Source organism: Mycetomoellerius zeteki, unplaced genomic scaffold (genome assembly GCF_001594055.1).
Source record: "Mycetomoellerius zeteki isolate Tzet28-1 unplaced genomic scaffold, Tzet1.0 scaffold302, whole genome shotgun sequence".
In the NCBI taxonomy this organism is placed as follows: domain Eukaryota; kingdom Metazoa; phylum Arthropoda; class Insecta; order Hymenoptera; family Formicidae; genus Mycetomoellerius; species Mycetomoellerius zeteki.
This window is the reverse complement of record NW_017257286.1, coordinates 59,221-72,198: the sequence shown is the minus strand read 5'-3', so window position 1 is coordinate 72,198 and position 12,978 is coordinate 59,221. Positions and strand designations below refer to the sequence as shown.

At 32.5% G+C, this 12,978-nt stretch overlaps 1 protein-coding gene across 1 annotated transcript in view; it reads right to left on the bottom strand.

Annotated features, from left to right (window-relative positions):
• The window catches only part of dpr1 (defective proboscis extension response 1), a 182,026-nt gene extending 169,709 nt beyond the window's left edge, over positions 1-12,317 (bottom strand). The window contains exon 1 of the mRNA XM_018450942.1: positions 12,111-12,317. Within this exon, the coding sequence (XP_018306444.1) occupies positions 12,111-12,312 (202 nt within the window). The 5' untranslated portion in view covers positions 12,313-12,317. The remainder of the gene's footprint in view (positions 1-12,110) is intronic.
• Between the last annotated feature and the right edge of the window lie 661 nt (positions 12,318-12,978).

Genomic DNA, 12,978 nt, shown 5'->3' with positions numbered 1-12,978 from the left:
TAATTTGATTTTTACTATTTTTTATTTAGAAATAAATAGCGCCATTTAAAAAGTATAAAAAGAACCACAAAATAGGTTTGCCCTTTTACCTAAAGTATCGTTTCTCTTTATTGCGTACTTAAAGAAAATAATTTGGTTGGGAAGCGCTTAAATAATGGTTACTTTACTTCCTTCTTTAAAAGCGACGCTTGGCGCCTTTAGTGATCCTTCAAGCAACCTTTAGCCAGCAAATGGCCCACTAAACTTACTTTGTTTAAATTCGGAAAAGTATAACGCGCAAAGTTGCCTTGAGTTCGTAGAAGCGAATAGTACAATCGGAATTTTTGGAACAGTTTCAAACTAATGTAGCCAAACAGCTTACTTTGTACTTAGATTTTTGTAACTATAGTTTATCCAAATGCTACTTATACGCTCCTCGATTGTAAATGTTGGATTCATCGAATCCAAGCTAAACTTTAATCGAGAGGATTATAAAATTGCGGATTAATGCACAGTCGATTTCGAATCGAAAGATATATGAATTCCGTGAAAGGATTCCTCCGGAAACTCGAGCGTATTACAGAGAGGAGATCGCAAAAATTCTTCGCAATTTATGAGCAGCGCGATGACGTTTGATTACGACATTTGAAACAGTAAAGTTTAATACACGGACTACTTGTCTAGCGCATATACATAAAACTTTATATACTGTGTGTACACATGCCTGCATCCTTCTCATCTCTTGGGTGATTTCCATCGTCAAAACTCGTCAAATCGACAATATGAATTCCCGAGACACGGTACACTCGCCAGTAATGGCAATAAAAATGAAACATGACAGAAAAATATGATAGTCGTGATATTAATGTAAATTGGTCGTCGAAGAAATTCTTCCCAATTATTGGAAAAATTGGAAAAAGCAGTGAACCGTTACAGATAGAAGGGAGAGGTGGATAGAACTTTATCAAACGGACAGCCTCTTTCTTTTTCTTTTTCTCGAGAGGGAGAAGAACACGTAAGATTACTACGTACCGCAAGCAAGTTTATTTGTAACGGTTATTCAACCGAGTGCTAATGAATCGATAATGGTTGGCATTGATCGTATAAACTCGAGATCGTGCGGTATGTACGTGTAGAGCGATTTTATTCGGAACCATCGTTAGACGAAGAAGTTTCTTTTGTATTTTGGTGCTCTATCGTTCGTATTGTTTCCTTGTGCTTCGACAAGCGTGCCGAATCCACTTGGATTACTCGGATAATGCTAGTGAAAGATATATATCTCTATTTTTCTTCAACAGTTTTGAATTAGTGTGTAAAATGTTCACACACAAGTTCACAGATTACGGAGAATTAAAAATGAGATGACGCGATTTTGATCGAATCATTATAAATATAAATAAAATAACTTTTTTTTAATTATTTGATTAAATGCTATAAATAATATTGCTATAAATAATGTTACTTACTAGAAATTGAGTGAAGGAAATGCCGTGAATCGGAAAGATGGTGTTCCCGTCTAAGGTAGCTAAATTTAAGCTGCTTTGTACTTTGTCGTTCAAATACTTTACACGGAACGTTATTGTAGCTTAACCTCATATTCTATGCTCATGGAAAAGCCTATCGAGAAATTTACTGGATCTCCATATAAGATGAACTGTATTTATCATATATATATATAAATTCACAATCAGTCTTAATTATCTTATACAGGGTGTCCCACAACTATCGCATTTCCTCTTAAGAACATATTTTTGAGGTAATTTTAAGATGAAAATCCTAATACAAAAATGTCGAGGTTACAATAGTATTTGAATTATAATTGGTTAAAGATAGTTTGTAATTCGAAGACTATTATAGCCTCGTATTTTCGTATTAGGATTTTCGTCTTAGAATGTTTAAAAGAATTCAGAAATAATAATAGAGAGATAAAAGTAAAATGGTTTTTGATTTATAAGCATTTAAAGTTAGCTTATAATTTAAAAAATAAATTATTGTAATCTCGATATTAGGATTTTGTCTCAAAATTACTTCAAGAATACGTCCATAAAAGGAAATGCGGTCATTCTGGGACACTGTATAAATTTGCAAATTCAGCAAAGTTGATCAGCAATGATTTATCATGGCGAGAAATCGATTTGAAATTGATTTTGTCGTCCGTTTTATTTCGGATATACAATTTAATATGTACTGATGAGATATTCTGCAGCACGCTTACCCTATAAAATACACCGCAATGTGTGCTCCACAGTGAAATCAAACGAAGTTTAACACAAACGTTCACGACAACAAACGTTTATTTACGTGTGTAATTTCATAGCAAATTTGACGGGAATACTATGAGTTAAATCTAATCTACCAGACGCGATAACGATAGTTGCAGAGCCACAAATGGTACACACGCGTTTGTTACACGCGATTAAATGTTCAAGTCGTTCACGACACGAAGGAACAGTTTACGAAATTAATTTTGTTGAAATATTTGTAATTATGTTTCACACGAGTATTTCTATTATTCTGAAAAATAAAGTTGGAAAGTATGATTGAAAGACGACGTATTCCATTAGTTACTCGTAGTTAACATTTCTGATAAACCTCTCTCATAGGTCACGAAAAGACTCGTTAATTTCCACTAAACTTGAGCGGTTAATAAGATACCAATAGATCTGCGTCTAATCAAGACCGCTTTAATTACAAGTGTTTAAGAACGTTGGCAGAAGCTCCAGTTTCCCGCGATATCATCTGTCACAAGCCATCCGTGAAATAATTAGCCATTACCCAATCCTTGGTGGTTCGAGCATTCTAGGGCAACCTCGCGAAAAGTTGGGTCATCCGAGAGGCAAACTTAAAGTAGAATACTATAATACAGCGCACACAAATATCGTCGCAACAGACGCAACTTAAGAGACGACGTTTAATTTCGCTGCACTGGCACACGAGCGATCAGAATCGGCGAAGTGCAATTGCAACTCTCTTAATTGCAACGGCAGATAAATACGCCGGCGTAAATTAGGGAGTTTCTGGAAACTTAAAGCGTCGCGGCTGCCGACTAAATTGAGCGATTCAAGACTGGAAGGAAATCATCTCGGAGCATTGTGCGACTGCGACTAGGATCGTCAAAGATCTGTAATGACTCGCAAACTCGAACACGGCTGTTGATGACTTGCAAAGTGCAGTTCACGGAATCGTATGCTATTAATCCGAGTGGGAAAGATTTGCTATTATTCGCGTTTAATGCTTCGGTGTCTTTTCATATAAGTAGCTACTTTACGTTTTCATGCGCTATAGTCTCACTTTATGATCGTAAAGGATATAATTTCTAGAACGATTACCAACGCAAAAAGTCGTTGCAAAGTCAGCAACTATGAGTTGAAAATTATTACGAGTCACATAATGTGTATTAAATAATTTTTTAAAATCAATTAGCTGAAGTAAAAATATAGATTTCATAAAAATAATTGTAATAAATCTATTGTAATAAAATGAGATAGCATGTAAAACACATATTATGTAAATAAGATATTATATAAAAAATCTTATATAATGTAAATCAGTATCTAAAGTATTTTATTATGAGCTCGTATAAAAATTTTTGTGAGATAAGCGTTTTAGCAAGATACGTAATGCGGGAGATATCGTATAAAAGACGCCTGGTGTTCTAAAACGTTCATTTCTAGATGACATGGTCCATTTAGCACAATGGTTGAGTCCTGGCTATGTTGGTTCATTCGAATCCCAGCGAGACAAATTTGCGAGGAAAGGGGACTGAAATGGGTCGCTTTGGAAGCGGAGAGATATCGCCGCTTATAGATCTGCACATGTATCTTATGGTTGGACGGAGATAATCTAACTATCATAACGAGATAAACGATCCTAGGAGAGACCATAATTGCCATAAGAGTGACAAATACTCGTATCATGTTCCCTGGATACTGCATCGTGTCGTGATCGGGCGATGAAAATTGACGGGTTCGAAACAAGAGTGTCATACGTTAGCAAGAGAAACATTAAAAATGGACTAGGACTTTTAGGATTATAAATTATCTAAGATGAATTTATATAACACAAAAAATTTAATAAAACTTATGTGCATAAATGTTATACAACAATTAATTTTATTCTGTCATGCATATTATAAGTCGAAATAATAAAATAAAGAAAGGACACTAGTTTACGACTGCAAATTCTATCATAAATTAAAGTCATATATATATTTTTCCGTAAAAAGTATTACGGACAAAAAATAAATAAAACGAAATAACAGAACAGTTCTCCAATATTTATCAAAATAACAATTTGTTTGACCGATATTGTATATATTACAAGCAGGAACGTTCGATGAAACATACATGATTTGAAATGATGCCAATTACTGTTTTAATTTAATATAATATATCTTTAAAATATTTATTATAATTAACTTAAGCTAAATAAAAAAGCACGTTTGTAATTAGGCATTCAAAGTTAATGTTGTATTACATAATAAAATCTCAGTATTTAGATTTATTAGATATATACATATGATAATTGACAAGAAATTATGTTGCATTTTATTTCACTTTGACAATTTTGATAGGATGACGAACGTTGGATTTAAACGGAAATTCATGTTGAATGATGGTGCTCGTACACAATTTTGGAGCTTGAAAGTCATATAGAAAATAGGAAAAAAACATAAAAAAGTGATTCGATCCGACATAGATATTCGTTTATACCGATTTTGAAGGATCGTATTGCTTCGTATATGATGGCTACGAATTTCGCAATTGATTTGTGGATGCCTGGCTGCGCCAGGGACGACTGTAGTAGAAAGGAGAGAGAAACCAATTAAGCCGTCAGTGCGTTAACGCGTGTCATTCGCTCCCATATTGTAGCCAAGTGTGACCAATCGTGACAATGAGACTTAATTGCACGAATAATAACGATCGTTATTCTGACGCCGCTTGATATTATTTTCTGTCTTCTATCATTTCACTCATCGTATCATGTCGCGGCATATATTATTACAAACAAAGACCGACCACAATTTTACCTGCGCGGCTTAACGTCAAATAAACAAATATTATTCTGTTGCTATATTAACGCATTTCGATGTGTACATATTTCAAAACGAATATGACGTTGCAATTTAATTAATATCAAAAGCTATTTATATCTACATCATCATAAAAGTAAGTTTGACAAATCAGAAAATTTCTACAATTGAAAATTATAAATACAAGATTATACAATTAATTCGAATATTCGAAGCATATCATTTGATTCATAAATATCAATATGTAAACATATACAGACAATTTAAACTGTTAAGTTAATTATCGTATTTGTATAATTTATCAAAACCTTTCATTATATAAAATGTAATTAATTAACTGTATCAATTGCATTGATGAGTATCTTAATATTGTTCAATATTGTCTATGATTATTTTTATATTGTCTGCATTGCAGAGAATATAATCATTAATTCATTAAATACGAAATAAAAAGATTTATGACATATAATTACAATAATGTTCTATATTATATGTATTCTATTTCGAAGGTTCCTGCAAAGTTCTCACCATACCTTTCTCCAAGTTTTACACGAATTATTCCACGGATTCCCGTGAACTCCTTTCACAATGCGGACGCCCTTGCATCTTGACATAAAGGCTCTCTCCGTCTCGCATAAGATGAAATATTTTGGCTTACGTAAACGCGAAAGCCTGCCTCCGAAATACGCGGTTATTACGTGCAAAGAAGCGAGACCGGGGAAGTGAAAGATGCAATGGCGTGGGAATATTGCAACGATAATGAAAACATCAGAGAGTAATTATTTCTGCACGTCGTATTCCCTTCTGAATATCAGAGGCATACGCATTTACACACATTGAATATATGTGTACAGAATATCTCGTTGGGAAATAATTCGGTGATAGATTCTTGAGAATTTGCGGTCGTTTTTCACTAGCAAAGATATAACTAAAGATTTTTTCAAATAATTTTACAACAATAAGTTCCAAAGCTTTCGACAAATTAAATATTACAGAAACTAATATAATATACATAAACTAATAAGATAACGTAGAGGCGCAGTTTTTTATTTTTAATAAACTTTTTATAACTTTATTATATAACTTTTATTTTATAACTTTCCATAATTTTTTAAAAAATTTAATTTATGACGTAAAAAACAAGATTATTTCAAGCACTTTTATAAACATTGATTTAGTAAGTAATAAGTAAACAGTTCTCCGATAAATGAGCGTTCGATCAAACTTAATTAAAGAAAAATTAATCTCAAGTTCTGTCAAGGAATTTGTTATAAAAATATTTCACGATACTAATGAAGTACCTTGTATATAAATTATTGCAAAAAAGCTTCTGAGAGCACGGTTTTATACAGGCTTCCTTATTTAATTACATTAAATATAATGTAGCGGGAATAAAATCACAAAGAGTATGTGAATCATGTACATACATATGTTAAAGAGAAATATGTTAAAGAGATTTGCAGTCTCTTCTTCATGAGAATTTCAAGTGCTCTTACAAAGATTGAATTAAATTTCATTTTCCATGAGTTCCGCGTAATTTAAAATCACTGTCCAGCAACGGCGGTGACTATAACGCCAACTGTTCACGGTCTTATTTATGATTGCGCCGTGCTTGGCATTTTTGTCTCGGCAAAGAATGACTTATATCTCTCTTAATTAAAAGTCTGATTAAAGCAAATCTTCACGGTAGGACCTATTGGTCCCACCGTGACCACGGAATTGGGCCCATTGTCTTCGTACGCATTCTTCTTTTTCATTGTATAATAGTACTTAATAACGCGAATAGGTATAATAAAAATGCATTTGTTCTCATGCTTTAAAATTGTTCTAACGAGTAATTATTCTTTTCTTTCAAAAATAGAAAAAATTTTAATTTAATATTTTAATGTTTTCTGCTTTTTAAAGGTATTTCAAATTATACAAATGACTTACAAGCTTTAAATAAATCTGTATTAAAAATAATAAAAATTGTGTTTAAAAATACATTTTATTAAAAAAATAAATTAAAATTTCCAGGAAAGAAAAGCTATGAATCAACGCAAGTGCTAATAATTAATCCATCTTTAATATTTATCAAATCAATTTAAACATATCATACAAACATTTCAACCTTTATTAGGTCATTCTCAGTGTAAAACACAATAATTTTGACTAATTAAACGTTTGTACGATTGTATGTTTAAATTGATTGGATAAATATTAAAGACAGATTAATTATATTAGAACTTTACACCTTGCGTTGACTCGTAGTCTTTCTTTTCTGGAAATTTTAACTTTTTAAATTTTCGAGTTAGAATATTTTGATTACAGAAAGAAATGTTTTTACCATTCTCTTTAAAAAATGACGATGTTTGTTTGTATCACTTTCAAAGCAAGATAACCTAAATATAAAAGTAAATAACATCGTATACAAAATGTATATAACCACTCGCTATATTGTTTGCACTTTTATACATATATTTTCCTTTAGTAAAAACATATCTCTGCATGTGATTATACTATTTTATTCATATCTTTATGTTTTTCACCGTACTGATTTGACAGGATGCTGATATGGCTATTTCACCGAATGAAACAAAGCTTCCAGAGCTACTAATATGAGATCTTAACATATAATATATAATGCAATAATGCAATACAGAATTTTATTAAAAATTATAATCGTCGAAATGTGAGGAAATAATATGTAGTAAAACATATTTTCATATATAGGTTGCATCATTGCATGTGTAATAATAAATAAAAAATATTATGTTTTAATATTAAGAGTGACAAAACAAAATATTTGCTCAAAGTATCAATAATAATGAGAATGATTAATTCTCTCAAAATTAATTTAAAAATAGCATCGAACTATGTCAATTCTATTAGAAACGATTTATCGTTTGTATAAAATATACTTTAATATATATATCTATTGTATTAATGTGTAATAAATAAAAAAAATATTGTGTTTTAATATTAAAACAAAATATCGATTTCCCGAGAATATTAATAATATACTTAAAGAATGATTAATTTTCTCAAATTTAATTTAAAAATATCAAATTGTGTCAATTCTATGATGAGAATTAGAAACAATTCAACATTTGCCACATACCTATTTTCTGTTAAAAAAACATCGACCATTATCATCGTCAATAATGGAACACGGTATACATACCGAGAATATCGATATTTGACTGAATACATTGTTTATCATGCTCCGTTATAGCTCCGGTTGTTGACACCACTGTTGCCTGGCAAATCTTTGCCGGCCAATTATCATTTTCACTCTCTCGTCGGATTTGCAATTACGTTGCTGATTACGTCAACCGAAGCGCATTCATTAACGTGCCATCGCGCAACAACTAGCGTGGAATCTATTATACCATATCGTGAACTAGGATAGATTTAAACCACAATGTTGTTCCATATGCAGTACCAAATGGTACAGATTCATAGAGTTAATATGTTTTGTAATAAATGATAGTATACAAATGCATATAGGATACTCGTATTATATATATATTCCCTACATATTTATTTATATAGAATGTTTATATTAAATTGAGAGAATGTTTGTAAAATACGTATTCGATATAATAGTTGATGAGAATTAGAATTCCATTTCAAGCAGCACTTAGTTAACTAGCTTGTTGATTTTATATGTAATTTAAGCTGATACTCGTAATAAATTACAAACTGTAATAAACTTAATAAAGTCATGATCACATTTATCTAATAATGACAAAGTGGCATTGTATTCTCTCCTTTTATTTTACTATCGAAATGAATGCAATTTGAGCTTCAAATCAATACAATCTCGTGAGAGCTCACGCAAGACCAACTAATATTCAAAACTAGAATCCGAAAAATGGGTTCGAATTTATTTGACGGAACCAGGACGAGACGTTTAACAAACGCACGACTGGCAAAAAATGCATTAGTGGTTAATTCGGATGTATTTACGCCGCTCGGCTAGACGAAAACACGTTGCGGTAAAAAAATGCTGAGTCAAGAATATATATGCCAGAGTGGTGAGATTGGAGTTCCGCCCGCTAGCAAAATTTTATTATCCTTGCGAATTTTGGTACGTGAATTATTCTCTGTAGGACACGTTTCGACTCGAAGGCAAAAACGGGAATTATGCCAGGAGGAATTTTATGCCAAATCTCTTGTATTCAGCAATTTTACATAAAAATCACGAGATTTCAAACAAATTATTTCCAACGATATTTCCAATTAGTTAAAAAGATAAAAGCGAGAAGAAATACGATTACATGTAAATAAATATTATTAATATAAATCTCTAATATAAATTTTTATATTTTAAACAGCTTGTCATAAATTACTTTTTGTGAAAGTCTAATTTGTCATAAGATAGTTTTCCTATCATATTCTATTAAAGTTATTTCGTTGCGTTATTTTTCAATCAATCTGTCCTACTTTTGCTGACACTTCTATCGATTCTCACTGACAATCTTTACAGATCTATCAGAAAACAGCCTTTTCCCTTCCACGAATTTCCAAAGTTACCCCAATGGGAAATTTCGATCTGCAGTCAGCAGGGACTCCTGCGTTTCTAGCTTTTTGCGGAATGGATTTGTAAAATCGATCTCGCCGTCGACTTCATGTTTTACGATTTTACGAATGAGAGAACGTGCAAAAGAAAGACGATTTATTTCGCGCCAACCTTCCCCGTTACCAGACATAAACGATCTAGACGGAGTAGATGCACCTGCATCGATGCGCTCTTAGCACATAAAAAGGGGAGTATAAGGGTGGGTACAGGGGTTGAAAAGGACTTCGGTTCGTCGACGTGTTTCCTCCAAGCCGCTTATCGAGCACGCCGGAACTCTTACGTTCTGCAGCGCTTCGTACTCTCCGTTCCTTACCCATCGCTTATTCTTCTCTTTAGCTTTGTGCAGAGTTCAAAATCAACGGTTGTGGTCCTACATACGCAAACAGAAGCGAATAGTTTCATGTTGATTTTTAATTGCGTGATAAAATGACAAATCTGGACAATGTAAAGAAAAAGAATGAATTTCTTTTGTTAATATCCCGCCCCGCTTTCGTAATCTACAAATTATCATTTTCTTCTACCATCTCATTTCATACTACTACCATTTCAACAAGTTTCAGTCGCTTTCTTTATCGGTGTTTTACATCTCTCGAAAGAAACTAGAAAGTTTTTCTTCATATTTTAAGGCGACGATCTTATATAGATCTTGACGGCGAAATCTATATAGAAGTTGAAAAATCTTGCAAATCGAAAAATTTTAGATATCAGGAACTTCGTGATATAACAGTAATATTTTAAAAATCGAACAATTCTGCGACTTAAGAATTAAAAAAATTTTTTTAAATGTATTTCAATAATTTAGAGATATGAAAGGTAAAAAACTCAAAATCCAGAAATTTCATAATTCAAAATACAAAATTAGATTCATTTAATTTTGTTAAAAATTTCTTGGATAAAGATATTACAAGCGAAATATGTGAAAATCTCACAAGAATCGGCAAATTTCGTTTTGGATTCAATAAGTTTATTTCATTTAATTTTATTCTTCTTTTGAATATTTTTTTATTTACATAAATGATAAAAACTGTCACATGGCAAACAGTAAGCGCAATTAATATCGTGTAAAATGGAAGAGTGTGAAGTGCGATAGAATATCGCATCGATATTCAGCATAGCGGATGTTTATCATGAAAGTTTATTTAAGGCGGATCACGAATTGTAGCAGCGAAAATGTTGAATTTTCAGCGCAGCAGTTATGCCAATATGAAATTCTTTCGGATTGCATGTACAAAGTTATGTTGTTTATAATGTATCTCAGATCCAACTTTCGATGGCAAAATAACTCGTCCTTCCTTGCCTACCCTCGTTGCTTTTTATTTGGTCGACGACGTTCGCAAACGGAAGGAACGGAAGTCGTGCGTTATCGTTGTCGTTTTCCCTAATGTTCTCAGAAACTGCTGAAAGATTCACGAACGTTGTAAAAAAAACGATCGCTGAGACTTCGCCTAACTAAATCTTACGGCGTACTTGCCTTCAACTTTAAAGAAGACACGAATAGTGCTCTCACTGTATCTTTGCCGCAGCCAAGAAAATTACATTTTTATTCGTTGTTTGCGAAGGCGAATCGCATAAACACAACGACAAATATATCCAATAATGTCACGATAAATAAATTAATAAATTAACGCATTAATTTATTTCAAATAATTGTAAAACGTTATTTTCCGTGGGAAAACACATCTGCCTCGTAACTGTGCAATAGATTTTATAGACAAGGAGATGCAAAATGATACTTGATGACACGCTGGTGTCTGCATGAATATGTAATTGTACATGTCACTGCCAGCTGTATTGTGCAATCGGCATTCGTGATGGAATCGAGATCAATTTTCATACACGATATAACTATTGAGAAATTTCCGTATCATCATTGAGTAATTTATTATTTATCACCATTTTCATATTAATAATATAGAAATAATATTAAATGCTATAAATATGTCAAATATTATGAACTGGCAAAATAATATTCTTTAGTCAAATGCCAGCGTGACATACGATAAATGATGCATTAACTTAAGGTACTAAAATAAATATTTATAAAATTTATTTATAATACCACTGTTTATTTTCATGTAAATATAATAGTGGTCAATATTAATGTATCAATTAATCAATTTTATATAATACATCTTCTTTAGCATTTTCTAATGTTAAAAAGTATAAATTAGTTAAATTGGTCAATTAAACTACACGTACTAAAAAATGCTATAATAGTAGCTTTTTTCATAATCGTTAAATCTCAATGTCGTTGGCGAGTTGGAACTCGTTAATCCTCAAACGACGGGGATTTTAGAACACGACGCGACATCGAGAGGATAATCCCACGACGGAGCACTTAAGCGTTTAAACTTTAACCCGTTCGATCGTGCCAACCGGCTCGTGTCGCGAACAATCTTTTCTCCGAGACAGCAGCCGATCGAAAAACAGCCGTAACATTCGTCTCCCATCGAGAGAAGACTTCGAACAGAATCAAGTCAAGGCCGCAATTTACGTAATTGAGCTCGACGAGTAAATAATTCAAGCGGTACTCACCAACTACGTTGAGACTATAGTTGAGCGACATCTTCGGCTCGGTGCTGACCTGGCACTCGTACACGCCAGAATCGCGCTGTTGCGGCGACTTGATTTGCAGCGTCCAATTCTCCGACTTATCCGGATGGATCACCTGGAACCTCAGGTCCGACGTATACATGAAGATGCCAGCGCTCAGGATGTGCATGTCCCGTTTGCGCATCCAGGACACCTGCAACGTAAACAGTACAACCTGTAGTTGCATGTTTGCTACGCAAATTTAACACAATTTGCTGCCGCAAACCGACATTTTATTTTCTCAATTGCCAATCTCTAATGCATAATTTTAAAAAATCCAGTGGCTCTAAACATTTCCAATATTCTAGCTTTAACGAATAGATTTATGAAGATTATTGAAACACAATATTTAGTTAAAACTAAATATACGTAGATACTTTTTTTTAGTCAAATAAAAGTATGTTTATGCTTGAAAATTTTTGATTGATACTGTCTGTTTTTAGAATATTATTCATGTATTAAAAAATAAAGAATGACAAATATCAATATGTTAGAACAACTTTTCTTATAATGTAACCATTTTATTTCTTAAATTCGAAATTACCCATATATACTAAAGATGTAAGCGACTTTTATATTAGAAAGATGTAAGCGATTTTTATATTAGAATTTTCGTCTCAAAATTACCTCACAAGAACAACATTCTTAAGAGGAAATGCGGTAGTTGTGAGACACCCTGTATAATAAAATGATCGGTGAATTGACTAATTTACATAAACTTTGAATCACGAAGATATTCAAATTCAGGAACACGTTATAAATGTTTAGTACCGGAAGTTTTCAAGCATCAACGCCTGTGCTGCTACAATAC